This window comes from Perca fluviatilis, chromosome 8 (assembly GCF_010015445.1).
Source record: "Perca fluviatilis chromosome 8, GENO_Pfluv_1.0, whole genome shotgun sequence".
NCBI lineage: Eukaryota > Metazoa > Chordata > Actinopteri > Perciformes > Percidae > Perca > Perca fluviatilis.
In genome coordinates, this window is record NC_053119.1 from 10,606,488 (window position 1) to 10,633,766 (window position 27,279).

Consider the following 27,279-nt stretch of genomic DNA (forward strand, 5'->3'; position numbering starts at 1 on the left):
AAATATTTTTTCTTGAAGACGAGTGCCTTGGGTTCCTCCTTGATGTCTGCTAGATGTATGTTTTATTTAGATGTATGTTTTATTCCTTTCTGATTTTACTGTATGTTATGTTTTATGTTTTTACTTCATGTAAAGCACTTTGGATACCTGCTGGTTGCTCTAAAGCGCTATATAAATAAATGTTGATTGATTGATTGATTGATTGATTGATTGATTGATTGATTGATTGATTGATTGATTGATAAGAGACCGGAGGGTGTATTTGGTAGCTGCCCCTCATTTGAAATGGTCTAGAACCGCATTTCTTCTGAGCTGACTATACTGTAGATTGTGAGTTGAATAACAAGGACCTTTTTGTCATGAAACTGGAATATCCGCAGCGCTAGCGTATTTTGTTTACAAAGCCATTTGGGACTAAATTAAAACAGAAATCTCATGCAATTTGGAAAGTGCAGAAGTGAGGAGTGTAATGTTGATTTTTTAATGACTAATTGTTGTGCAGCCCTACAGTATATAAAAGGAAAACACCAAGGAGTTAAAGAAAAGGCTCAGCTCAGAAGCCCAGAAACATCAGGCAGAAAGCAGCGGAAATAAGGAGCTGACACCGTATCCTGGCACTGGGGAAAAGGGCTCCCAGCTTCCCAACCATAACTTCTGCTGCCACTGTGCTCAATCGATTCCTTCAAGGCAATCTAGCCGAGCCTAACAGTGATGAAAATGTCTTCTTCTCGCCATCCAATATAGGAGACAGACACAGAAATTGACACAGGAAGAAATATGTTAGAGGCAGGAGGTGATTGGGGATGGGAATAGGAAGGAACACTGGCACCATAAACATGAGAAACAGTAAGGTTATTACAGTAGTGCTGCGCCTTCGTCGTGTGGCTTCAGAAATGTGTACAACATGACAAACATCACAGGTTAGTTGAGTAAATCAGATTAAGTGTGAGGTGTGTGTTTGTACTAGTGCTGTCAGTTAAACGCGTTATTAACGGCGTTAACGCAAATCCATTTTAACGGCCTACATTTTTTTATTGTGAGATTAACGTTGTTTTTGGCCTAGAAAACTGTAGTTTTTTTCACATGCTGTTGCAACAACTAGTAACGTTAGAAAAACTACAACACCACACCGGATCTAGCTAGACCGGAAACAAAACAACAGGCACGCCGCACACACTTGTTTGGGCTTGCGAGCCGGCCAAAGAGTAGTAGGCCAACGTTACATTTTGAGTGGATGGCGAGCGCGAGACGCCGAAATGGATGCCAATAAGATTCTGAATGGAAAGTTTACTTTAAAAAAGTTGCCAAATGGTTCCATTGACAAGACCAAAGTGATCTGTGTGTTTTGTCGTTGTGAACTGAGCTATCATCGCAGCACGTCCAGTCTGAAATACCACTTGATGGCCAAGCACACAGCTGATGCAAATTCGCCGCCCCCTCGTCAAAGCCAGGCGACAAAAGCACAAAGCAAGTCGATCCACTTCTCCATGTTGATAAGAGCATTAAAATGAGAAAAAATAATGGGACAAAAAGAAATCAAGGGACATTTAGAATAGATGAAAATGTGCGATTAATTGCGAGTTAACTATGACATTAATGCGATTAATCGCGATTATATATTTTAATTGTTTGACAGCACTAGTTTGTACATGTAGGACAGAGAACAGGTGGAGCTTTGTTTTTCAAAAATGTCAGGTATAAATTAATGATTTTTCCATTACTGTGTCATGCATAAAACAATGCCCAAGACACAACAAATTCAGATAAGTCAGATTCAGAGAGCTGCAACAATTTCAAACTACAGAAAAAGTAAAATAAAATAAAGAAAACCAACTTTCACAATCAGCTCTTTAGACCTTCGGTGTTTGAAGCTAAATTAATAAATCTCTGAAGACATTTACTAATTGTTAAAATTAAATAACCATAGGTGTGATTGGCATAGGACAAAAAAGCAGGAAAATATACGGCACACCCATGATGCGGCGACAGCACCCCCTCCCCCCCACAACCGATCCTTTTAGGAAGGCTATATACTGTTTGTTTTTCTTTGAGATGTTTTCATTTAACTGTGTGGAATCTGCCAGACTGTTAACCTGCATACTCAGCATGCGTTCTTTATGAGATGTGTAATAGTACTGTTCAGGCATGAAAATGGGTCAGGGGTGAAAAAGGTGAGAAGGATATTACACCTCTGGGGGGGTCCGGGGGCATGATCACATGTTTTACTGTAGTTTTTTTAAACTATTTGTCTTAGTCATTGTCACGTCTAACCCTTGTGTTGTATTGCCTTGTCCTTCCGGGTCAAAATTGAAAATTCACTTTTTTTAGCGTTTTTTTCTGGCCCGTTTGTCGCTTTTTGCGATGCTTTTGGCAAAAAAGCTTTCAAAGCTTTCTTTATTCATGGTCAATAAACTGAATTTATATGACATTATACCTATTTTTTTAGTTATAGGCAGAAATTATTAATTATTTTGACTAACAGTTAAGATCAGAGGATGTTGAGTGGATCACAGACTGGTGTATGTTAAAGTTTAGTCAGGATACTGTTTTAAAACTATTAAATTTTTTTTTTTTCAAATGCTATAAAATTGAATATAACAAACCAAAATTCAATGCAAGTTATCATTAATTTTACCTGCATATAACGTTGTATGGAACCCATAAAACATATCCATGCATCCATGATAATTTTCTGCAATTTGGTTGAAACCCATATTTTTTATATAAAAAACAATTTTTTCAAAAGGGTCAAATTTGACCCGAGGACAACACAAGGGTTAAAAGTCCATATACATTGAGGATACTCAAACATTTAGCTATTTACCACTTCAAAAAAAAATGTTCTAGTAAATTAAGTACCCTAAGTTTTAGAATAGGTCTTGGTCATTCTCAACACCTTTCTATCCCCTGCTGTGACTTACTGGACTCTGTGCTGCTGCCAGCCTGTGTAGCGTAGCTACGTTACTCACCGTTGATCAACTGTTAGCTTCAGCTGGCTAACGTTAGCTGTCAACCTCCCGACTAACTGTTACCGCAAACTAGTGATCTAGCGAGGATTATCCCTTCAGACCACAGTGGACTCTCATTTTCAGGTCGGAAAAGCCGGATTGATTTTGCTATTATTACTCAGTCAAGAAGGTTATGTCTCAGTTCGGCTTTTCTGATTTTTGTTTGTTTGTCTGTATTTGTCAGCAGGATTACAGAAAACCTACTGGTCCGATGTTCATGAAACTTGGTAGAAGGGTGTGGCATGGGCCAAGGAAGAACCCCTTACATTTTGGGGTGGATCCGAAACACGGGGCCGATAAACAAATTATTCTTCACTTTCGTTAAAAGAGAATTCTGGCCGATTTTTACCTGAATCTTGATCGCTATATATCTCAGAGTACTGTCGATAGGAGGAAAAAAAACTCAGACATTGTGAAGAAACCGTTTAAATTCAAAGTTTGTACTGTCACCTGTCTCGATCCTGCCCTGTAGCTAGCTCCGCCTGCTTCTGCTTTTTCTCACATCGGTAAACAGTAGTGTGCAGCAGCGTAGTGTGTGAAGAGTGAAGATCGGAGGTGTTCACAAGGGAAGAAGCTTGGAGTAAGAATAACGTGTGTTGATCTACTGTGGAAAAGAAATGGTTTGCGTTTGTTTGTTTACCATTTCCTGCAACAAGTGAATTCCAATGGGACTTCAGCGCGAGACTACAGCTAGCCTTCAGTAACGCTATTACTGCTAGCTGGGCTAGCAGGCTGAGCTAGCTACCAGCAGGATCGAGACAGGTGACAGTACAAACTTTGAATTTAAACGGTTTCTTCACAATGTCTGAGTTGAAAAAGCATCTTGTTGTCACGTAAGGGCCCTGTTCATGTTGCACAGACATTTTAATTGCATTTGTGTCTGTTAAGAGGCACAAAGGCACTCTTTATAAGATGCCCTGACAACTGGCATTTTAGCTAACTGGGAGCTCTGGACATAGCTGCAGCAACTCCAGTTTGCTAGCACCGATTTTGCTAGTTTTTTTTTTTCCTATCGACAGTACTCAGATTCAGGTAAAAATCGTCCGGAATTCTCCTTTAACATTGCAAGCTAGGGCATATGTGTGCAATCATGTGGTGCTGGAATAATTGAAAAAATTATTTCCCGACTTGGAAAATTCACACTACATTAACATTGTGAAATAGGACATGTCTTGGAGGAGGTCTGCGCTCTCCGAGTGCCCTTCTAATTACCTTGTGCAACCCTCGTACAGAAAGGAAAGTATCTAATATTTATGATCTCAACGTAAAGGTAAACAGATGAGGTAAACAAAGTGTCTTAAATTGCATAATATCCTCAGAGTCACATTTATGGGTGATTATTTCCAATCACACCCACCTGTTTACTGCCCATATCATTTACAGATTACATTCTGTGAGTCACCATGTTCAAGGCTATCATGAATATCTTATTTTAAACAACTTTGGATTGATTGTCTTGGATCTGACCAATTTTGTTTTTCAAGATACATCAAAGTAAACTGTGGTGGTGGTCAATCCAAGAAAAAAAAAAAGCACAAATGTATACTTCTATGAAAATATACAGTAGTTAATATAGTTATTATATATAATATAGTTTCTTGTAATGTGAGTACGGTAATTGGAGATAATAACTTACCTATCTTTTTATTGACCACAAAAGCAGTGAGTGGAACCACAACTGGGCTCAGCTCAAATCCTGTCAGATCATAGTTTCCCCCGTCTCTCCCCCTCACACATTTCCCTCACGGCTATTCTACTGTCTGTACAAAGAAATAAAAATAGTGGGTGGACAGCTCGTTCTCCCTTTAAAAAACAGACCTGGTCAACAAAAACATCACTGAATGAATAAAAAATGATGCCTAAATAATTTGTTGGTTAGATGTTAGGGATAGTTGCGGATGAGAGCGTGCAGCTAAACATCATGACTTGGACTTCTGCACTTCTTCAGTAAAGATTACAGCTGTATGTGAATAATTCCTTATTATGTGTCTTCATATGAGACTTTCCCTCTCCCATTCAAATAGATCTCCAACATTACAAGCAGCCAATATGTTTCAAAGTTCAGAGCCAAAGTGCAAATACTTCTGTGAGCTGTTAGACGAAAAGTGTCAGAAACAGAAAGGATATGAGAACTGAGGAAAGAGATAAAATAGGTTTTATTTAAAGTATTTAAAGTCATCTATCACTTAGATTTTAGGTGTAAAAATATTAATTCAAGCCTAAAATGATGAAGTGAGAAAGAAGTGCAAGAAATAACAGCAATAAGAGCTTACAGGGGATGTAGAAGGGTTTCCTTTACTTCCAGATAAGCATATATTACAGCAAGTAGAGGGGAAAGATTTGGGAGAGGGGATATGACTAAATGGAAAGAACAAATTAGGTTCTACTTCCGTCCTAATATACAGGACTCTCAGGCCCATGCATGTGTGCAGGCATTGACAACGTTGGAAAGTTTTTCCATCCGTTCTTTACACTTTTAAAGACCAAGTTTTTGGTTTATGATTAGAATCTCAATCCTAATACTTAGCACAGGTTGCGCGATAACAGACGATAAAGCTTTATCCAAAGTAAAAAGCCTGACATTTCAAATAAGGGCTTTTAAGCTGATCTGATTGGGTGGTCTGTTGAGTCATTAACCTCAAAAGTTTGGACACACCTTCTCATTCAATGTGTTTCTTTATTTTCATGAATATTTACATTGTAGATTCTCACTGAAGGCATCAAAACTATGAATGAACACATATGGAATTATGTACTTAACAAAAAAGTGTGAAATAACTGAAAACATGTCTTATATTTTAGATTCCTCAAAGTAGCCACCCTTTGCTTTTTTGATAGCGCTGCAAACCCTTGGTGTTCTCTCAATGAGCTTCATGTTGTAGTCACCTGAAATGGTTTTCACTTCACAGGTGTGCTTTGTCAGGGTTAATTAGTGGAATTTTTTCCGTTATTGATAAAAAAGAAAAGGGTGGCTACTTTTAAGAATCTAAAATATAAGACATGTTTTCAGCTATTTCACACGTTTTTGTTAAGTACATAATTCCTTATGTGTTCATTCATAGTTTTGATGCCTTCAGTGAGAATCTACAATGTAAATAGTCATGAAAATAAAAAGGAAACGCATTGAATGAGAAGGTGTGTCCAAACTTTTGGCCTGTACTGTATATAAATAGCATTAATTTAATGTAGCTGATATAGCAGAGCATTTTGATTTGGGGGTAAGCTAAATCACAGAAACTCTAAACTTTCTCTAAAACAAAAAAAAAAACTAAACATTATAACCTTCATGAATGAAGGATTTATTGCAGGACTGCTGTATAGGACTGCATTAGTTTTAGCTAGGTGTACCTAATAAACTGGCAACTCCTGCTTCGCGTCAGATGGTTCTGGCCTCCCCGTCATCAATTCATTCCTGATAATGGACACCTCGTCTGGCATTATCCTTACACACTCTTCAATGACTTCATGGGGTCCCAGATACAAATCTAGATGATATGTTAAATTATGATTAAGTATGTTCTTAGCTTTGGAACTCAATGGATACAGTTTTCTCATTCGTCATCATTCCCAATCCAACATCCTGTTCCTACCAAAAAACAATGTCTCCTTCAGATTTTCAGCATGCGCCCTGACCATCCTCAACCCCCCACGGCCTCCTTTCACCTCAGTCATGATATAGCGACAGAGTTACACCTTCAGGGTCTTTCGAGTGTCATCCTATCCATGCAGGGGTGGAGAGGTCGCTACGGCAACAGCCGCGAAAAGCACATTTCCCTCAGGAGCAAATTGGCTCCACTATCAAATGTGAATCTTTAATCACTCTGTGCCGCCCCCAGGCCACATCTCTCACCTCTACCACGTACGTCAGACAATGCCATGGAGATAACACTCCCCTGTGTGTGTGAGTTCCCATAAATTATGAACACACGGGTCAGGCTGAGGGAAACTCATGAAGAAAAGAAAATGGGAATAGTTCCTACATACACAACCAACAGTCCATTCAATGAAGGATTTATTTAATTATGGAAGGTAGAGCTGCAACCTGGAATTACTTTATTTTTTATTACTAAATCCCCTCTATTGTGAGCCTGTGCAGTTTATGTTTCCAGCGGTCACAGATTCACACATAAAAGTTACAGAAGAAAGTCTAATCTTAGTGGTACGACTGCTCTTATGAATGAGCAGCAGAATTATAGATCGTCCTGGAAGCCTCTTATTAAGGACTGGTTGTCTATAGTCTTTCATGAGCTCCCTGCCTGACTAAGCCATCTTACTGAGTTCAACCTGTGTGTGTGTGTGTGTGTGTGTGTGTGTGTGTGTGTGTGTGTGTGTGTGTGTGTGTGTGTGTGTGTGTGTGTGTGTGTGTGTGTGTGGGAAGGAGGATCCACACGTAATGATTACATCAAGTTTATTCCCACTGATTCTTTTACTTTTCCCTTTCTCTCCACCCACATCTCCCTCAATGAGAGAGAGGGAGAGAGAGAGCCAGAGGGAAAAGAGGGGAGAGAGAGAGAGAGAGAGAGAGAGAGACAGAGCCAGAGAGAGAATAAAAGAGAGAAAAGAAACACGTGATGTTTCACATCTCACTTCAAAGCATCTCTGGACCTCTGGGACGTTAAAGCCTGTTTCCCATAAACCAACTGCCGCTGTAGTCCTAATTAGCATTCTCAGTGCTTTGTTCAATACGTTTCATAAACATCTTAGAGAAGTACCTGCACTGACAGGCTAGTAGGGGCATGTGCAACCACTATACACTGTATATTGTTAGTGCTAATCTAAATGTACAAAAAGTGTTTCTGAAGCATTTTAGTCATCAGTTGTCTGTCAAAACAGATATGCTTCTATTAGTATCCTTGCGGGTAAATGATGAAACACCTCTCAGCATAACACAACACAATTCAACAGCATCACAAACTACATGTGAACAGGTGAGCAAGTGGCAGCAGATCAAGCATCAATCATCACAAACCATACATATATTAAATAGATCCATAAAACAATACAGTAATAAATCCTCATACTACGATTGGCATCTGAGCCCTTTTTCAGTGCTGTAAACCCCTTTTTTTTTAAATTTTTCCTTTTTTTTAACTTTCTTTTTTTTTTTCATTTTTTATAAAAAAGGAAAGAGTAGAGGGGTTTTTTTTTTTTTTTTTTTTTTTTTTTTTTTTTTTCTTTTTTTTTTTTATCGCGACTGAGGTTTGTGCAAGTTATCTACGGCCCCGACCATGGCACTGAAATATCTGTTGCCTAACTGTGTATTGATGAATCCAGAAAGCTGTCCGTGGTTCTGAACTAGCAGAAGGATTTGTAATTGTGACTTTTTTCTCTGAGTTCCGCCCTTCTGTCAGTTTCATCTTGGATCTATAATATTCTCTAAAGTATATTACTGCGTGGAAGTGACTTTTTTTTCACGTCATGCACGTTTCTTCACCTTCCATGCCTCTGAAGGTTTTATCTAAAACTCATTTTGCAGTAAGCAATACAGCACATTTTTAAAAACTAAACCAGACAAAAGGTAGATTTCCCAAGAAAATGTCTGGCAGAAGAGATTTTCAATGACTTAGAGAAACCAAGTGAGGACTCGGATACTCAGAAATCAGCACTCACACAAACTCCCCAAAACACAGCATGCACACACAGTCATAGCTACACACACACATACGCTGCAAATGGATACGCACACCTGTGTGATTTCAGTGTGGGAGGGTTAATCAGAGTAAATCGCTGACACTTATCCATGGCCTATCTCCCCAGGTCCTCGTCGGGTATTTGTGTAGGCAGCCTGTGTGTGTGTGTGTGTGTGTGTGTGTGTGTGTGTGTGTGTGTGTGTGTGTGTGTGTGTGTGTGTTGTGTGTGTGTGTGTGTGTGTGTGTGGGGCTCTTAAGTATTGGTAGGTTATTCAGCTATATGCGTTTCTTTGCAAGTGAGACAGTCCCTGTCCAGAAATATAAAGTCATCACTGCATTACATAATTTCAACACTAGGGGCCACTTTGTAATATTTGTTATGGAGGAATGTTCATGTAAAAGTGAAGTGAACCCTCCTGTAACTATAAAAACAGATGTTTATGACCGACTTAAACTTGAAGCATATTATAAATCAACATTCATATCATCAAATATAGCCTCATATTGACATTTTGATTTGCACTTGATCAGCTTTTTAAAAAGGGAAAAGGGTGATCGTGTTTCTGACTGTGAGGCTGTCGTACTGGACAGCAGTGTTATCACTCTCCTACCGAATGAACCCATTCAAAAGATACTTATCAGTATGAAAACCCTGAAGGAGAATTTCAGATCTTAGATCAATAAAGACAATCTACAGTATAAAGAGGTTTCCTTGACTGTATCTTCTTTATTTATTTTCAGGTGTTTTACTATGGCCAAATATTGTCGTCTGGATTCAATCTACATTTAAACAAATGTAACGCTTACAAAGGATGTTAGTAAGTAAGTTGGTTTTAAGGTCAACTACAGCCTATCAAATAATAAATAATAAAAACCCTACAGTAGGTAAATGGATTTATTTGGCATTCAAACAAAGCTGTGGACAAACAACTGTAGTATTTTGGATCCAGCAGTTATCTAATCTATTTTTGTTTATTATGTTTGGTCAAATCCAGTAAATCCAAAAGATGACTTTCAGTGTATCAGTATTACTGTGATGGGAACTTGCTTTGCCGCTACAACATGAAAAGAAAACCTATTTCTTATTCCGCGCAAGTGCAGAGGGCCCTGACATTTTTTATTAAAAACCAGTGTGCTGTGAAATTTGAAGATATAATTAAACTCTTCTAGCTAGGTTTGAACAGCCCCTTGTGTAATTTTGAATCATAACGATAACTTAGAAATGTTGTATTCTGCCCATTTAATAACGCCCTGACAAGCTGAGACCAAACTGCTGTTGTTAGTTTACAAGTGATGATAGGTAGCATTGACACGGTGTGACTGCAAATCTCATTTTAAACAATAACCCAAGGACAGAGCCCTGGACTAAAATTATATATTTAAAAACCACACATCCCTAAACACCTCCATGAACCGTAGCCTCCCCTCCAAATAACCAACAACTGCCCCTTGGAGAAAACAGTACATTCTTGAGTTGAAAGTAGTTATGTACATCGAAAGATATCAAGGTCAAGCTGTGAAAGAGTTATCAGAGAGTTTTGCTGCAAAATGAGAAATACAAAAAAAAATGACATCGATACACACGGCAACACAAAACTTGTCAAAGTAACTTGTCAAGCAAAAAAATATATCGTTGTAGGCAGCTAAAGGCCTTGGTTGGGTATATGAAAAATAACCAGACAAATAATGCAGATTTAATCTCTCTGTGATTGAGATACTTGTGAAAATAAATGGTTATTTTCTCCTCCAAAGTGGATATATTTTAGAATGTTCTTTCAAGGGTAAATTAAATTTTAAACTGATCAGCCCTCCCTCACCTTATAACCTCATGTCCAAAATCAGCCGAGTGGTGAAGGAGGACTGTTGCCACCGTTTTCCCACAATGGAATTTTTTCCGCTAACCCAAAGCAATGTGATCCCCTTATCTATTTCTGCACTGCATCCATCGACTGCTCTCCATTGAAGTGCTATTGATCTGTCTTGTGTGCTGTACTGAAAAAAAAAAAGTGGGGGTGTAATCAATACTCCCAGCCTCCATCCTTGGTCCTCCGGCCTCAGCCACGTCAGTCTTAAAAAGGGATGAGGCATTTTCAATGATCTCCCTTATCAGTTTGGGAAAGCACACTGTTAATTTTCAACATCACATACTGTATGTGTGCATGTTGAATACTAAAGGCCCTAACACACCAACCCCATAATCAGCCGTCGTACAGTCTGGCGAGGTCGGTGACTCAAGTCTGTTCGGTGTGTTCCGTGCCTTCGTCAGTCGGAGGAGCCGTCGGCCTTCATTTGGGCCGATTTGACTTGTTGAATCGGAAGGCGGGCAGTCGGACTCAATGACCAATCTGATTGGTGGAGCGCTAACCCGGAAATGACGAGCGGGATGAGCCTGACTAACGCCTCTCAAAATCTGATGAAAATCTTTCAAACTGACCTTTGTCGATCCGAAATGAAAACAGATTCAGGAACTGCATGGCCTATTTCTCGCTTAAAATGTTTCAGAAACTTCAGAACTATCTTCGTAAAATATGAGATTGTATTCCGAACGAGCCGCCATTATGCTCGGTTGTAAAATACGGGAGCAGCCAGACCCACGTGACGCGTTCGTCCAATCAGCTGCCGGTTTACATTTTTGGGGCGACAATACAGATTAGTGCCGCCTGCTGTTACGGAGACGTATTACATCAGAACGTACACTCAAGTCGGCGTCGCTTCAGGGTATTCCGAGGCACTTTTTTGACCAACTCGGGAAGGCAGTCAGTCCGACTGCCTTTTTTCTGCCGAAGGTCGGCCATCGGGTTGGTGTGTCAGAGCCTTAATGGTGCTCCAGTACAAAGTGTTACCGTTAAGTGTTGAGATTGAAACATGAAGTTTTGCTCCATAATGTTTTACATCCATTTTGAGCAACAATATTATTAAAGTATTTTATATAATACCCCATTCGAACTTTTGAAAGAAGAAATAACATATTTTCCTCCTACAAATAAAACTTTTAATTGACCCTCTAAGGACATTTTTACATTTCTTATTAAATTCACATTTTAGGATATTTGCATAGAACCGTATAACCATGTGTTTCATATCAAAATGTTCAGCACAAACTCAGCTTTCTGTATAGGGATGCCCAAAATTGTTCCAGAGCAATGTATAAAGAGATAATTTTGCCCTAAAGCTGAAAATTTTATGTACACGTTTTGAAGTTTCTCAAATCTCTTGTGAAAACAAAGCTAAAGTCAATTGTTTTGGTGCTTGAAATAATGAAAAATGAAATTTTGTAATATCGCTTTTGAGTAGGAGTGTTGTCAAACACTGCGTCTTTTGTCATCAGAGGGTTAATGAGTATGAAAAGTCAGGCTTGCCCAGTCCAATGCATGCAGATGTTTTGCCATTACAGCTTTTCTTGGTCTAGTGTGACCAGTAGCTTACGGTGGCAAATGTTAAGCACACTTTAGATAGAAATTGCTGCGCATCTCACATTACTAGGTCGGTTTTCTGAGTTTGTAGCTCTTCTCTACTTGGGTTACAGTACTGAATCTGAACTCAATCATTACGACATGTTGTCTGACTACGTCGGAAATCAAAAGTGTTTATAGTTGCTTCAAACCGCCATACTTGAAGGCGCAATAATGGGGGTGCAATATTGTTTAAATTGGAGGTAACAACACACCGTAGTGTTGCACTTAGTTGTCCAGGTGAAAAGTGACTAAAATAATTTGGCTGGGCGATAATTTAAAGGTCCCATATGGTGACACTTAACTTATAGCTGTACCCTTTATATGTGTCTATTAAACACAAATTTAATAGTGTTACCAAAAAAAAAAAAGACTTGGGTTGATTTTCCCACACTTTTCTGAGAGCCTTTTTTTCTCCCCTCCCACAAACGCTTGGATTCGCTGCTGGATGGAATGTTTAGCCCACAACTAATTAATATTCATGAGCAGAACGCTCTGATTGGCTAAGCACAGATCCACATAGAAGGCGGCCTGGAATCAGATTTTGTTGGAAGCCTACCATAAACATGGCAGCGGGATCTGCAAAACCTTTTTTAGACCAATTCATTTCTTTTAGAAGAGGTCAGCAGGACGTTTCATAGTGGTTAGTTGAGTGTGTTTTCATTTTAGTAGGCTGTAACACTTCAGACAAAGTCACGTTAGTCAAAGTTAGACATGGTGTATCTTCAGTGATGTGGCCATTCGGGGCTAAGGCTAACGTTATATGGTGGCTGTGTATTTTGGCGTCTTTTGGGTTTTTAAACATTTGAAAGTCACAGAAACCACTTAGAGTTAACGATGTGTTTTCATGTTATTATCATACTGTCGGTGATGTGTCTGTGTTTATGTTCCGGTGCACGGCACATAACGTTACCTGACACACGCCCACCTACTCTTAACCCAGGCTCTCTGTTGCGCCGCTGTTGTCTGGAAAAGGCAGCGATGTACCAGAATTTTCGAATATGAAGGAAATTACTACAGACATTAATGTTCTTACCTCGGTCCTCGCAATGTCATTCATATGTAATTTTCAAACGTAATGATCATATACATTCTCCAGTCAGTACTAAATATTTGAAAACACTGTCTGTCTGAACCCTTATTCACTGCAGAACGCACTGAATATTTACAGGGCTGAATATGGGCCTCTGAGACTCAGAGTAATGACAAAGTAAGTGCTCCAACAAATAGTTTATAATATGTTTATAATATATTTATATACAGCTGTTTTAATCATATTATGCTACATTAATTAAACCAGAAAACTCCTGTTGTACAACACCAAGAATTGTGAGGGCCACAGCAGAGAAACAACAGAAGCTTACAAATGTTCAATTTTATTTTATTTACAGAGACCCAAAATTCCCACCAGGAGCAAGCATTTGGTGTGACAGTGGCGAGGAAAAACTGCCTTTTAACAGGCAGAAACCTCGGACTAATAATTACAATAATGACAAGCAGGACCACCACAATCCTAAAAAAGATGCTAAGTTGGTAACAGGCATTCATGGAACAGAGATGAACAGCAACCACAATCTTCTGCAGCTCTTCAGTAAAAGGTGCTGGGTCAGGGACAACACTCTCAAATAAAGAGGGCAATGAGTTCATTTACATAGCCTGTGGAATGAATGTATTTTTATTTATTTATTCATGTAATAGCAATGTATGTGTGACATGGTGTGCTCTACAAGACAGGGAAATATTAGCCCCTCTTTTAATTTTTGAACTGATTAGAAGTTAAGGACTCAAAACATAAATAAACTACTTTATTACATATCTGTATCAGTGTCTGGTAACAGGGTAATTTGAGTACATGCGTTTGAATGGGTGAGGTTGTTCCTGCTAAGCTCAGCATAGTCAGCAGAGGGCGCTCTAGGCTTTACAATACACTGGGCATCAGTAGCTAATGCTGACAGTAGAAGTAATAGTCAGTACGTGATATACGAGTTTAAGTGTGTACGCTACAGAGAGCGATCCTGATCCGAACTGAATCTGTGTTTTTACAGAAATAAATGTTTAATGTAAAATAATTTTAAGTGTAACATATGAATTAATTATTTTGCAGAGAGAGACGTTCACCAACAAGAAAGGAAGAGATAATAGAAATATGACAAATAAAAATAATAGCAATGGGCATCAGTCCAGGTAAAACCTTTTGTGTAAACATTTAGTTTTTAGTGAGGTGAGCCAGTCTGCGCTCAGCTGGACCGACAACCTCAACAACTGGTTGCACAAGAAGGAGCAACGGCAGAGGGACAGTTAATTTAAAAAAATTTAAATGCTGTGTTGTGATTTAACTGTTGTCAGTTTCCCCCAGCTGATCCCATTGCCCAGCTGTACCACTTCAGACCTGCTCTACATGAAGTGCCCTGAGAAAACTTCTGTTATGATTTGACACTATAAATTAAATTAAATTGAATTAATGTTGCATGTCGTGATAATTATAGTGATAGTGATAATAAAGGCACTTGGATGAGGCAAGTAACACTAAACAGTGGCAGTGCAAACAGTGCAGTATAAGAAGGTATTTAACAAGTTAGATGCAATAAAGATATATGTGTATATAATAAAAAATAGGTACTACATGTAGAGCTTATAACATATATTGCAATATATATATATATATATATATATATATATATATATATATATATATATATATATATATAATGTATACTATATAACCTCATCTGTCTGTCAAGGAAGACAGAAGGGAGCACCCTGGAATGATGCATTTCTCATGGCCGGTTTTCAGGGAAGAATTGACTCCCGACATGACTCCCGCATCTTCTCCGATTCTTATCGGCGGAACGAAGTTGAAAAGGGGGGCGGGGCTAGGTCCATTTGGGAACACGAGACCCATTGGTTACCTGGTTTCTACGTAGCAAATACATCAAATTCTAACTGGCCCGTTTAGCTGGGAGGTGGTCTAGTTTTGGGGGGGGTGGAGAAATTGCGGCAGTGGCCGATTTCACATTTTCACAGCTTTTACTTTACACCCCCGAGCCTATATGACACACAGAATCCCATAAAAACCCATTTCCACCATATGGGACCTTTAATATGATAATTTATTGTCTTTCAATGGAATCGTATCGTGATGAAATCATATATCGAGATATACAATTACGTCGTCTAAATTGATAATAACAAGCACATACTAACTCAATTTTCTCAGAAAATCTGTTTTGAAACATTTTGAGGAAATATCATTTGAAGAATTGCAGATTTGTTTTAAATTCACACTATAGATTCACAAAAAAAACGCAGTATATAGCTGGAAAATAATTATTTTTTTCTTGATTTCCCTTGATACTGTTTATTTTGAACCATGTGGTTATTTCATATAGACTATTTATTTATTGAATTACCAGAAAACATCCTATGTCATGATATAAATTATTATTTTTATTATTCGTATTATTATTCGTTGTCAATCTATGTCGGGATAGAAGATTTTGGCCATACCCAGCCCTAGGAATAAATGAAAAAAGAGATATGATGATGATGTTGCAGAAAACAAAAAAATCCAGAAACACAGATGTCACTCTGAATGCAGCAGTAAACATCTAGTGAAAAAGATGTGATACTAGAGAATGCGTCTACACGATAAAGGGCAGTGACAAGACTCAATACATGCTAGATTTTGTGAAATATTACTTGTTTATCTATCAAAGGCAACACTAGCTTTTGATAACCAACCTCCACAGAAACACCAGCTTCATCCAGACCTGCAGGGATTCAGCATCACGTCCGCAGGGAGGATGCTTAAGGTCAACGGACAATGAAACGAAGACACTTACAGGACGTCCTGCCTGACCACTATGCCACCAGGCTATTTTACATTACCTTAGAAATCCAATATACCATTCAGAAATCAATACAGTTTCTCTCAAAGCAATATGAATCCAGTCAACCAAGATATGTTTAACGTAAAAATGATTATCTATCAAAACATGTTATTGTCCCCTGAGGTAAAAATAAATAAATAAATAAATCGAAGGAAATAAAAAAGATATATTCGCATCATCCTGTGTTCAAAGATGAAATGTTGTTGTTCTCATGTGTAACAGATGGAGCAGACCTGAGGGAATGAATCACTAAAATATCTGGATGTTTCATCAGCAGTTGTATCAGTAAGCACGAATGGAGGTGACTCACAGGAGTGGAGCCGTGTCTCTTTAGAAAAGTAACCCAGCAGGCCAAACTGGTTGACAGATGGACAATGGATACTAATGTTTATTGTTTTACAGGAATTCTTCTGTTTCTTTCCAAGGTATTTGCTCTGTTTTAACAACTGTGTTGAAAAATGCTGTGTCATTTTCTGCTGACTCCTGCTGCTACTTAGCACTTGCCAATAGTGCACTAATATTCTCTCCTGGGGTTGTCCGTTTCCTCGTATTTGTGTATATGTGATTGTGTGTGTGTGTGTGTGTGTGTGTGTGTGTGTGTGTGTGTGTGTGTGTGTGTGTGTGTGTGGTGTGCGTGTGTGCGTGTGTGTTAGATCCCATCAGGCCCTTACCTAGATGATTGAAATAATTCCCTATTCAGCATCTTTTGTACTTTCAACCTGGGCTCTGAGCCCTAAATCATTGCATCACATAGACAAAAGAGGCAGGTCACACACACACACACACACACACACACACACACTGAACAGTCACCCGGGTGATTATACCCACAGTTCAGTTTTAAAGCAATGCAGATTGATTAAATATCTGAACTAAATGCAACTCACTACTGTCAATCATCCTACAATAAAAAGAAAACGGCTAGCATAAGGTTTTAATCGAAAAATAATTTGTTAATTTTCTTGTTTTTTCTGTATCTGTATTTGTGTATTTTAAGGCAATTTAAAAAAGCAAGGAACTAGTCACACATGCTTAATAGATCATTCTGATTCTAGCCATAAATTTACTAATTTACAATTTTAAGAAATATTTAATTTGTACCAAATATTTAGTTTGTTCCATTAGTATTTTAATCTCAAGTCAGGATTTGTTTTATAACCTTTTTTTAATAAGCCCAACCTGCAATGAGCCTGCTTTTTTTCAGCAGTTTTTAGAAAGAGCACTTATTATTATCAATGCACTGCCAATGTCAAAATAAACAAATGAATGAAGTGAATATAACGGTCAGGCAGGTAGAGAAGGTATACGCATAATAGTATAAATAAGATTACTAAACTGTAGATCAGCATATAGGACAGTTAATACAGATAATATCTGGTCTCATGTCCCAATATCGCTATATATTGATACACCAGTATTTATATAATATCAGTATATTTACCATATCTTCAGGTTAAAAGTACCTGTACTGCTTTAGAAATTTTCTTGCAAATAAAGACTTGGAAACACCTGGGGACGACCCATAAGTAGCCCTCTGCAGTTCATTTGGGAAAAATGTTTACTGTCTGGTGTTGAATGACCAATATCTAATTTATGTGTAGTGCACACTTGTGAGTATGAGCAGTGCACGGTTAGTTTTGTACTTATTCCCCCCTTTTTATTTACTTATGTAGTATTTGTATAATTATTTTATTGTGTATTTAAGTTCCTTTTTTCTTTAGTCATTTATATTTTTTTATTTGTTTTGTTGTTATGTCTTGGTCAGGGTTTGATGGACATGGGTTCTGCAGGGTTTGGGGCAGGAGTTTTGAGTCCCAGTGGTTATATGTAAATGTTATTATGTCTGGAAATAAATAAAGATACTGTGGGAGAAAAAAAAAGTACCTGTACTGTATGTAACCGTATGTTAAAGTTTTCAGGGCTTCATCTCTCTGCATTAGGAATTTTTTGCAGCTCCAAATGACAGCCAAAAAATACTAAAAGGGAAAAGAAAGGATCGCCTGTAAAGTAAGAGCAGCTTCGTCAGTTGCTGATCATTTGCAATTCATCCCTTCTTGCATCATCTCAGGTAAGAGAACAGAACACTACTGTGTTGCGGCCTCTATCTTCTGATTCAGCTAATAAGACAGGTGTATATTTACAGTACATTAATTTCTTGCTGAATGCAGCTTTATTAGTGTTTGTTTCATCCAAAATCTGCCCCATAAAGACTATAATGTACTCAATGCGTTTCTCAGATTAAACGCCCCTAATTGTAGTCATCATTGGTCCATTGCCAAGAGCACCACATCACACTGACCTCTGACCTCGGAGGAGAAGTGGGCGGAGTGACGAGTTATAAACAGCTGCAGCTGCTGATCAAGGTTGCAGCACTTGAGGTCCACGTCCCAGGATCGAATTCCTGTCAGGAAGGAGGAAAGAGAAAGATTGCTTGAGGACAACAACATGAAGCAGGGAAGGACAGAGATTAGTGAAATTAAAGGAAAAAACCTTTGGACCAGTATCTGATGAACCTGAGGCACAAACATGCATAACCTTTTACCAGATGTTGTGGCAGCATCTTGCCTCCCTAACGCTGTTGAAGCTGCAGGGAAGGTCCTTGAGCAGGAAGCGTTGTAGAGTTCAAAATGTACTGAGACTGATGGCACAACAGTATTACTAACCTCAAGTGACACTAATATACTGTATCACTGCTCACTACTTTGTCATACAACAATCCTCCTGTACTACCGCAGGCTCAGTCTAAAACCATAATATTACTAAGGGACATATTTATTAAACATTTTTCACTTGTACACTTTTACAAATAGAATTTATTTTATAGTATAGTTACTGTACACTTTGCCTTTTCTCATTTGGTGAAATAAATTCTATTTTGCTTAGTCATTGTTAACAGAAAGTGGACAAAAATGAGAGATTGTATCAAAGTATTAAACACATTTTGCAACTACCGACGACGAATATCTTCAATTCTGTGTCTGGATTTTTTCTTAATCATTAAATGAAAAGAAAATGTAATAAAACTGTTAATGTTACAAATGATGGTTCATTGTACTTTTGTGTGGAGTCATGGTTGCCTCCACCTGGTGAATGCAAGATCAATACACACTTACTACTACTACTAATATTTGTAACTGCAGGTTTGATGCCTTATTACAAAACAGAGGGAGGTGACATATTTTAGCTGATGATACAATATCAATATTATGAGGTATTGAATAGAACTGAATAGAATTATTGTTGTGTCATTTTGAATTGTTAATCAGTCTTTGTCGTATCATCGTTATAACATGTTATGAATACCTTTTAATGTTTATTTTAACAGCTTATGAAGAAATAATATCTAGTAAAGGTAAAAGACCCCAGATAAACATCAGCACTAAAACTAATTGGACTGGATCAGTAGAAATGACTCAGTAATGAACTGATCAGCATACACACACACACACACACACACACACACACACACACACACACACACACACACACACACACACACACAGCCGCAGCTTTATCAGATCCTACTGAGACGCAGTGAGTCAAACTTCAGAGAGAACTTGTGTCAGATGTCATCCAGCAGGATAGAAACCAGCACACACACACCTCTCTCATCTTATCCACCTGTGGATTCCTTCAGCGAGAGCTATAAATTAGATTATTCTAATTTTTCAAATCCATGCCCCTGCTTAAATCTCCTCTTTCACAAAAGAAGACTTTGAAGACCTTGTTTTGCCCTTAACTGAGGAGAAAATGTTCCCTCGCTGCCGACTGCAGTCTGTTCCCAGAAATGCTGTGTCACTGTTATTACCTTTTCGTTAGAATTCATTGGCAAACGTCTTTCTTTGCACTACTAGACGCATAAAAATTACAACCTCCTAGTCTGATGTTGATGCCTTTTCATGCCAATCCTCACGATAAAAAGGCTGTTAGCGTCCACAGAAGACAGGGAAAGGGATGGGAATAAATGAGGCCTTCATATTTGTGTATCTGAATCCGCTCCTCTTGGAGGACGACATTGGTGTCGAACATAACTAGGCTCAGACGTAACTGCCTGTTTATAGCCAAGAGGAGAGCCATCAGTGGCTGTGTATACTGCACGGAGAGTTTCAATCTACTTTACTTATTACTAAGTGACCAGCTTTGTGTCGATGTACATAAAGATGACAACTGTTTAGTGCTGAAATGATTAGTCAATCAAACAGTCCATCAACAAGAAATTAATTGGCAGCTATATAGATTATCTATAATTGTTTAAGTCATTTTTCAAGCAGGAAGGCCGAGCATTTGCTGGTTCCAGCTTCTCAAATGTTAGGATTTACTGTTTTTTTCCTTTTATATTATTGTAAATCTTTGGGTCTCGGATAGGTGGTTGCACACAACAAACAATTTAGGTCTTGAGAAATTGTGATGGACATTTTCTCTATTTTCTGACATTGAATACACAAAATTATTAATTCATTAAATAATGGCATTTATAACGAAAACAATTAGTGGCAGCACCAGTTAAAATAAGGCAGTTCAGCTAACTCTTCTATGATGAGAGACCTGGTTAGACCGATACAAGTTTATACAAGTTAATGTGGAGTGAAAGCCTCTTTTGTCCTTTCACTTATAGTTGTCAGTATCTGCTCAGTCACAGAGTGATCCAGACCTGCACATCAATATGCATGATGGTGCCCAGCTTGGGACTCCACTGCATTGGAGAGTCACCGATGCTTCCCGAGCGGCTGTACACTGCTCTTTATTATGGGGGGAGGAATTTGACTAGATGACCACTTGCCAAATCAACAACTTAGGTCTCATCCTTGAAGCCTTCTTACTTGTAAAACCAAAACAAACTGTACAAGTTTAATTTTCGAGAGTTGAATGGCTTCATTGCTGCACCCTGTGACCAACGGGGGAAAAAACAGCCACTCTGACTGCAGTTATCACCAAGTACAGCTTCAGCTCTCCAGCTTCAGGGGGCAGTGCTGAGCCAATTACAGCTTGGCACACCAAGATGAAGCAAGGATGATGCTGCACTCAAAAACATACCTGGATAAGTAATATGCTTTATCAGTGAATGAGATACTTTGAATTCAACTAAATACTTGTTGGAGGAGCACTGAAATATTTACAGTTATTTGGTTTGCCTGTGGTAACATACAGACTCAGTAAAGATTAATTTAGACCGAATAAGACCTCAACAAGAGTATGGCCAGTAAAGCTAAATCATCCCGAGCATTAAAGCACCTCATACTCCACCAAAATTCTTTTTAGTACTAAACACTTTTCTGCTGTAGTCCTAAAAGGTGGCTGTAGTATGTTTATAGTTTCCTTGTTTAAAGAGTAGTTGATTAGTTTGATTTATGTCAGTTACAATACAAACATCCACAAGGGTTGAGCGTCTGATACAGCAAAGGTACGTGGATGGCAGAGAGAGAGAAAAAAAAGGTATTTATACAAATATGTTACCGCTTAATACCCCATCAGTTACTAAATGAGTCATTAAAGGGATAGTTTGAATTTTTTGAAGTGGGGTTGTAGGAGGTACTATAGTCAGTGTAAAGAGCTCAACAGTGACCGCCCACTTTTTTACGGCTCTGACTCCGTAAGTGTTTTTCCCGATTCAATTGTTTCATTGACGTTTCGAAAAATTGCTTATATAGAGAGTTTTAAGTCTGGAAGTCTTGATTCAGCGCAAAAAAACATTTTGAAAAACGTCAAAAAGTCAAAGGTACAAGACCGTGTACAGAAACTATCATCGATTTCAATGGGAGAAGCTCGCTCTAGCCGTTCACGGTTTTGCGGGTACGGTAAACGTTTCTATGGTTTGGCGATTTGGACCAATCAGAGACATTGCTGTTATGCTTAGGATTGTGGGTAGTGTAGTTTTTCGCCATAAGATCGCGGATAAAACATGTTTTTCTTAAAACAAGGTTAATTTCATATGGACTTCTAGCTTCTACAGGAGCAGAAACCTTCGTTTCACAACCACGTAGCTCGGGGTCAGTCTACCTCGGATGGTTTAGACATCATGACTCATATTCTAAATCCTTATGGAGAAAATCAAAGGGATTTTTACTTCTGGAGTCGGCTGTGGGTGGGACTGTTGAGGTCTATTACCTACAGTAGAAGGCGGTCGAGAGGCAAGCAGGAGTACCAACACGGAAGCTGAGCGCAATGTACTGCTGTGGACCGGGGCAGCAGCAAAACATATATAACAAAAGATAAATATTGTAATTCATCATTCACTTCACTATATTAATCTACATTTAGTTTACTAACAAGTATAATTCGATTTTTTGCACACAAAACACAATAAAATACAATGTTTTATTATAAATTAAACTACCCAACAATATAACGGCCTACAAGTCCAGCTGAATTAATTAGCAGTTCAAACACAGAACTGTTTTGATCATTTCCAGTTTCTAAAATGTGAGGAGTACTTTTACTTTAATACTTTAAGAATATTTTCCTGATGATACTACATACACATACTTTTACTTAGGTAACATTTTTAATGCAGGACATTTACTTGTAACAGAGTGTTTTTACAGTGTGGTAATAGTACTTTTACTCAAGTAAAGGATCTGAATACTTCTTCCACCACTGATATTTAGAATATTTGTACTGTTTTACCTTGCTATCAGACAGCCCTTTCCAATGGGGAACTGAAGCCGTTATATCCATCTATGATCTCTCCCGTCCTTTGACAAAAATAGTCATTTTCCCTCGCAGAACACGGGAGTTGCTGGTCTACCGCTGCCTCGAACAGTTAGTTTGTTTGGGTTACTGTGTTTTGAAGGGTATAGTCAGATTCACAGTTTCATAGTTCGGATGGCCCTGTCCACAGCAGTCCAGCCTGCTTCTCCGAACTGGGGGCGTGTGCCGACTGCCATCTACTGTAGGTAATACACTGACTGTGGATAATTACGTCATACAAACCCACTTCAAGAAATCTGAACTATCCCTTTAACTGCGCAGTGTGTAAAATAGCCAAAGGATTATGGAATACAGAACACCTACACTAGCCTGTACGGAGGGCAAAGTGACAGTGAAACTTTATTTTTCAGAGTTCTATCCAACACAAAATCTGAATTCAGGGTTGGGACATGGTGTCTTCGTGCTGTCTGAGGTGAAAGGGAAAGAGCACTAAGCTCTAGTGCTGCAAAGATTAATCTATTAGTTGTCAACTCTTAAATTAATCGCCAACTATTTTGATAATCGATTAGTCGGTTTGAGTCATTTTTTAAGACAAAAGTAAAAATTCTTTGATTCCAGCTATCAAGTGTGAATAATTTCTAGTTTCCTGTCTCCTCTGTGACAGTAAACTGAATACCTTTGATTTGTGGAAAAAACAAGACATTTGAGGACATCATCTTGGGCTTTTGGGAAACACTGATACACATTTTTCCCCATTTTCTGAGATTTTATAGACCAAACAACTAATCGAATAATCAAGAAAATAATCAACAGATGAATCGACTATGAAAATAATCGTTAGTTGCAGCCCTACTAAGCTCAGTGTCAGAACCACAGTCGCACTAATGTTCTATTTCACTGCCTCCAGGTTTCAGATCTGCTAAACCTAAAAGGTGTTAGCCTGAAAGTCTTCCCCTGCACCTCTGGGGAAAACGCTGAATCACAAGCTCAGGACGTGTTAGTGATGTTAGATTAGTCTCTATCTCAGGAACAGTCATTTTTTGGTGCAGGAACACTAAAAGAAAACAAACTGTAGTGGACAAACACATGGTGCAAGAACTGGGTCTCAAATTCAGTGTAAATGAAGACAATAGATGGTGAAATGTATAAATCACTTCACATTTACACAAAAATCATTATATCCGCAGAGCAATGTTATATAAGTAAAGTGCAATATCTTTCAAGCTGTAGCGGTTATACTAAAATTTTAAAAGGGAAGAAAAAAAACAGAACTGTTGTCCAATCAGATTTAAATAACTTACACTGTGAGGATAAATATATTAATCGTGGGCTCTAAATTTACGAAGTGGGATTCGACCTGGGGCTAACAGTAGGCCATAGGTTAAAAAATAAAGGGCTTAAAAAGTGTAAAAAGCTGTTGTGTTTCATGCTGTCATTTAGTGCACGCTACCAGTTTCTGTATCACAAGTATTTGGAATAACATAAGAGACCCATTAAACCTTCATGCCGTCAGCATTAGCACCTTTCATGTTTCCTGATAGTCCTTACTAAACATGAACAAATAGTAAAGCGGCTCGTACTGAACAGTGCTTGTAACAATTTACTCTCAAATCCAAAGATCTGGCAAAGCCAAAACGGAAGAAACACAGTATTTCAGTACAGATTTACTGGACAGGGCAGCAATGATAACATGCAACATTTTCAGATTTGATGCTGAAGAAACGATAAGTCATTTAATTGATTAGTTTATTAAATTAAAAAGAAAATTAATAGGCAACAATTCAAATAAATAATTTTCTCAGGACGTGCTGCTTTTCTGTGTTATATATGATTGTAAACAGGGTCCAAAATTAGCACCATCTACCAGCCAAATGCTGGTAGATCAATACCAGGTTTATCTATTGAGTGGCTGGTAAAATATGAACATCCACTAGCCATTTGGCTGGTGGACAAAAAAAAGTTCATTTTGGACCCCTGATTGTAAATATATATAACCTTTGGGTTATGGACTGCTGTTTGCACTAGAACTGAAGCAGTCATTCAATTAATAGATTTTTCAAAGACAGGAAATTAATCTGCAACTATTTTGATAAGCGATTACCAATAAAGTAATTTTTCAAGCAAGCCAAAACACTGTTGAGTCAGATTTGAAGAAAATCAAATGAAATCTGCCCAAATAAGATCTTTAACCTTGGTTCTTGTTTGACGACAACACTGCAGCGTGGGTGACTTGTTGCAGGCCTGCAAAAGGACGCTGTGACTCACGTGTAATGAGAATCAATGGCAGGTCATTCACACTGAGTCACACTTAAAACACAAACCTGGGCGAACGAATCAATGGTGTAATGGGGAAGGGTGGGGGACACAGAGTTTGCAACAGAGCAGCAGAGCAGTAAAGTCCCTAACGAGAGAGGGGATGGATGGGGTTGCTATGGCGCCAGACTGGCATTTCAAAGTGTGATTGATCATCTGGACTGAGAACAGCTTAGAGTGGGCAACGGCACAGCGGAAAATTGCTGAGTTGCATACTCCTGAGTCCGTACACAACAACATCTTTCACAACTGCTCAACATCCCTAAACTTTAGACAGCCCACACGGACAGGATAAATGTAGCCTGCTGCAAGAAGAAGGGGTTGAACTCACTGAAATACTGCTGAGTAACGATGCCTGAGTGACACAAAATAAGAAACCAGCAGGAAAGAGAAAGCTACGCGTTCCTTTATAATATCTGAAGGGGTTGTGTTCTCGCCGCTGAGCACAGCCTGCATATTTTGTTTGTTTAAAGGTTTGAGTGTACATGACACCACAATCCAGGAATAAACCCATGTAAAGACACACATGTATGCAAAAACACACACACACAAACACACACACACACACACACACACACACATACGTAACATCCTGCTCAAACCAAACTGCATTTTAGATGACTGCTGCAAGACAGACAGGTACATTATTGTGCAGGGTGAAAATAAATGTCTTACTTATTTTACTTAACCTATCCAGCCATGCTGATTGGCCAGGTATGTTAATATCTGCTTGATTTATATTTGATTCATACATTGATAAAATGACAGTTTAAGGTTAAAATCGAGAAGGCTGCTTGCCACTGCTGTATTAAAGTAAAGAGACCTCTGCTGCATCTAAAACTTGAGTCTGCAGTTCACGGTGGGGTGAGGGAAAATGCGTGGTGTCCCATGGTGCAATGCTGCAGCAAATGCCTCTACCTTATACATCCATACTATCCTGTCCATTGCGTCAAACCATTTCTCTCCTCTTTCCATGACTTTCCATCGCAAAGTTGCACATTGAATCACAGCTGCCAAACAGATAACAAGTACAGATACAAGCCGGTGATTCGTCCATCACTCACCCCGCTCTATCTGCGCTCTGGCGGTGTCCAACTGGTGCTCTGTGCCGATCTCCCCGATCACTATCAGCATGTAGTAGCCGCCCCGGTTGAACGGCACTCCGCGCCTACGTCTTCCACCTCCTCGGCGGTACCGTAGTCGCTCCTCGGACCCCGGCGGCGGCGCGCTGTAGCCCTCGTCTTCTTCAACCACCGGGAGCGCACCTCGCACCGGGATCTCCATGGCAACAACCCCTGGAGCCGACGCCGAGGCTGACTCCATCGCCATGACAACTACCGGTGTGAGCGAGGGGAAAAGTCTGGTGGGGTGGGGGGGGAGGGGGAGGAGTAAGAGGGGAGGCAGGGGAAGTAGGTGAAGACAGGGGACAACATGTCCCTCAAACAAAGATTAATACATCCATGGTCAAACCGCCCAGACTATTAAAACTATATAGCTAGGCTACAAATCTCCGGTGGAGCTTTCAAAGTAAAAGCTCTTGGGTGAATGAGTGTGTTCAAAACTGTAAATGTTTATATCAATTTCTATGGTGTATACCACATGGTGCCCATAGCTAGCAGCGCGTAGTGGCCGTAGACTGTCAATTAATATATACAGTCAATGGTAGTGCCCACACACTTTGAAAACATTGGATTTAAAGTGATGGTTCGGAGTAATTCACCCAAGGGTCCTTTGCACCATGACCTCGAGCCAAACACCCCCTCAGAAGCTTTTTTCACCTGGGTCGAACATTGGGAGAGTTAGCGAAGATATAGCTGAATAGCAGCGGGGCTAATGGACCCACATTTGTATCTTCCTAAGTTACCCCACTAATAATGCCCGAAATGATACCAAACGTCTGTAGTAGTAGTACGTATAGGTTATGCTCTCATAAAACGATGGATTGGAAAGTTTGTAAGTACACCAAGTTTATGTAAATAACACTTGCCTGCTGGCTCTTGCTCTCTGCTGTTGTTGTTGCTGCTGTAAGACCAGTGCGTAGGGGCTGTGTACGAATTACTACAACACCGAAAGAGATGCAACAAAAATATTTTTAATTTAACTTTTTTTTTAAGTAAGTGCTGTAGTATAACTAGCAGGAGACAAGTAATAATTGAGGTAAGTTTGGAGACATTACCTTATTTAATCATTAAATTAATAAGTATTTTTGTTGTATCTCTTTCGGTGTAGTAATTTGTAGACGGCCCTAAGCACTCGTCTAACTGCAGGTCAGCAGCAGCAGCAGCAACAGAGAGCTGAAGAGAGCAGGCAAGTGTTCATAAACTTCTGGTGTACTCTA

At 38.9% G+C, this 27,279-nt stretch overlaps 1 protein-coding gene across 5 annotated transcripts in view; it reads right to left on the bottom strand.

Moving 5' to 3' along the window:
* Positions 1-26,298, bottom strand: part of map1ab (microtubule-associated protein 1Ab) — an 86,011-nt gene extending 59,713 nt beyond the window's left edge. For all 5 annotated transcript variants that reach the window (XM_039809210.1, XM_039809208.1, XM_039809209.1 and 2 more), the window contains exons 1-2: positions 26,006-26,298; positions 18,280-18,381 (exon numbers count right to left, since the gene is read on the bottom strand). In XM_039809210.1, coding sequence (XP_039665144.1) covers positions 18,280-18,381; positions 26,006-26,270 — 367 coding nt within the window. In that variant the 5' untranslated portion in view covers positions 26,271-26,298. The remainder of the gene's footprint in view (positions 1-18,279; positions 18,382-26,005) is intronic.
* Positions 26,299-27,279: the final 981 nt, after the last annotated feature.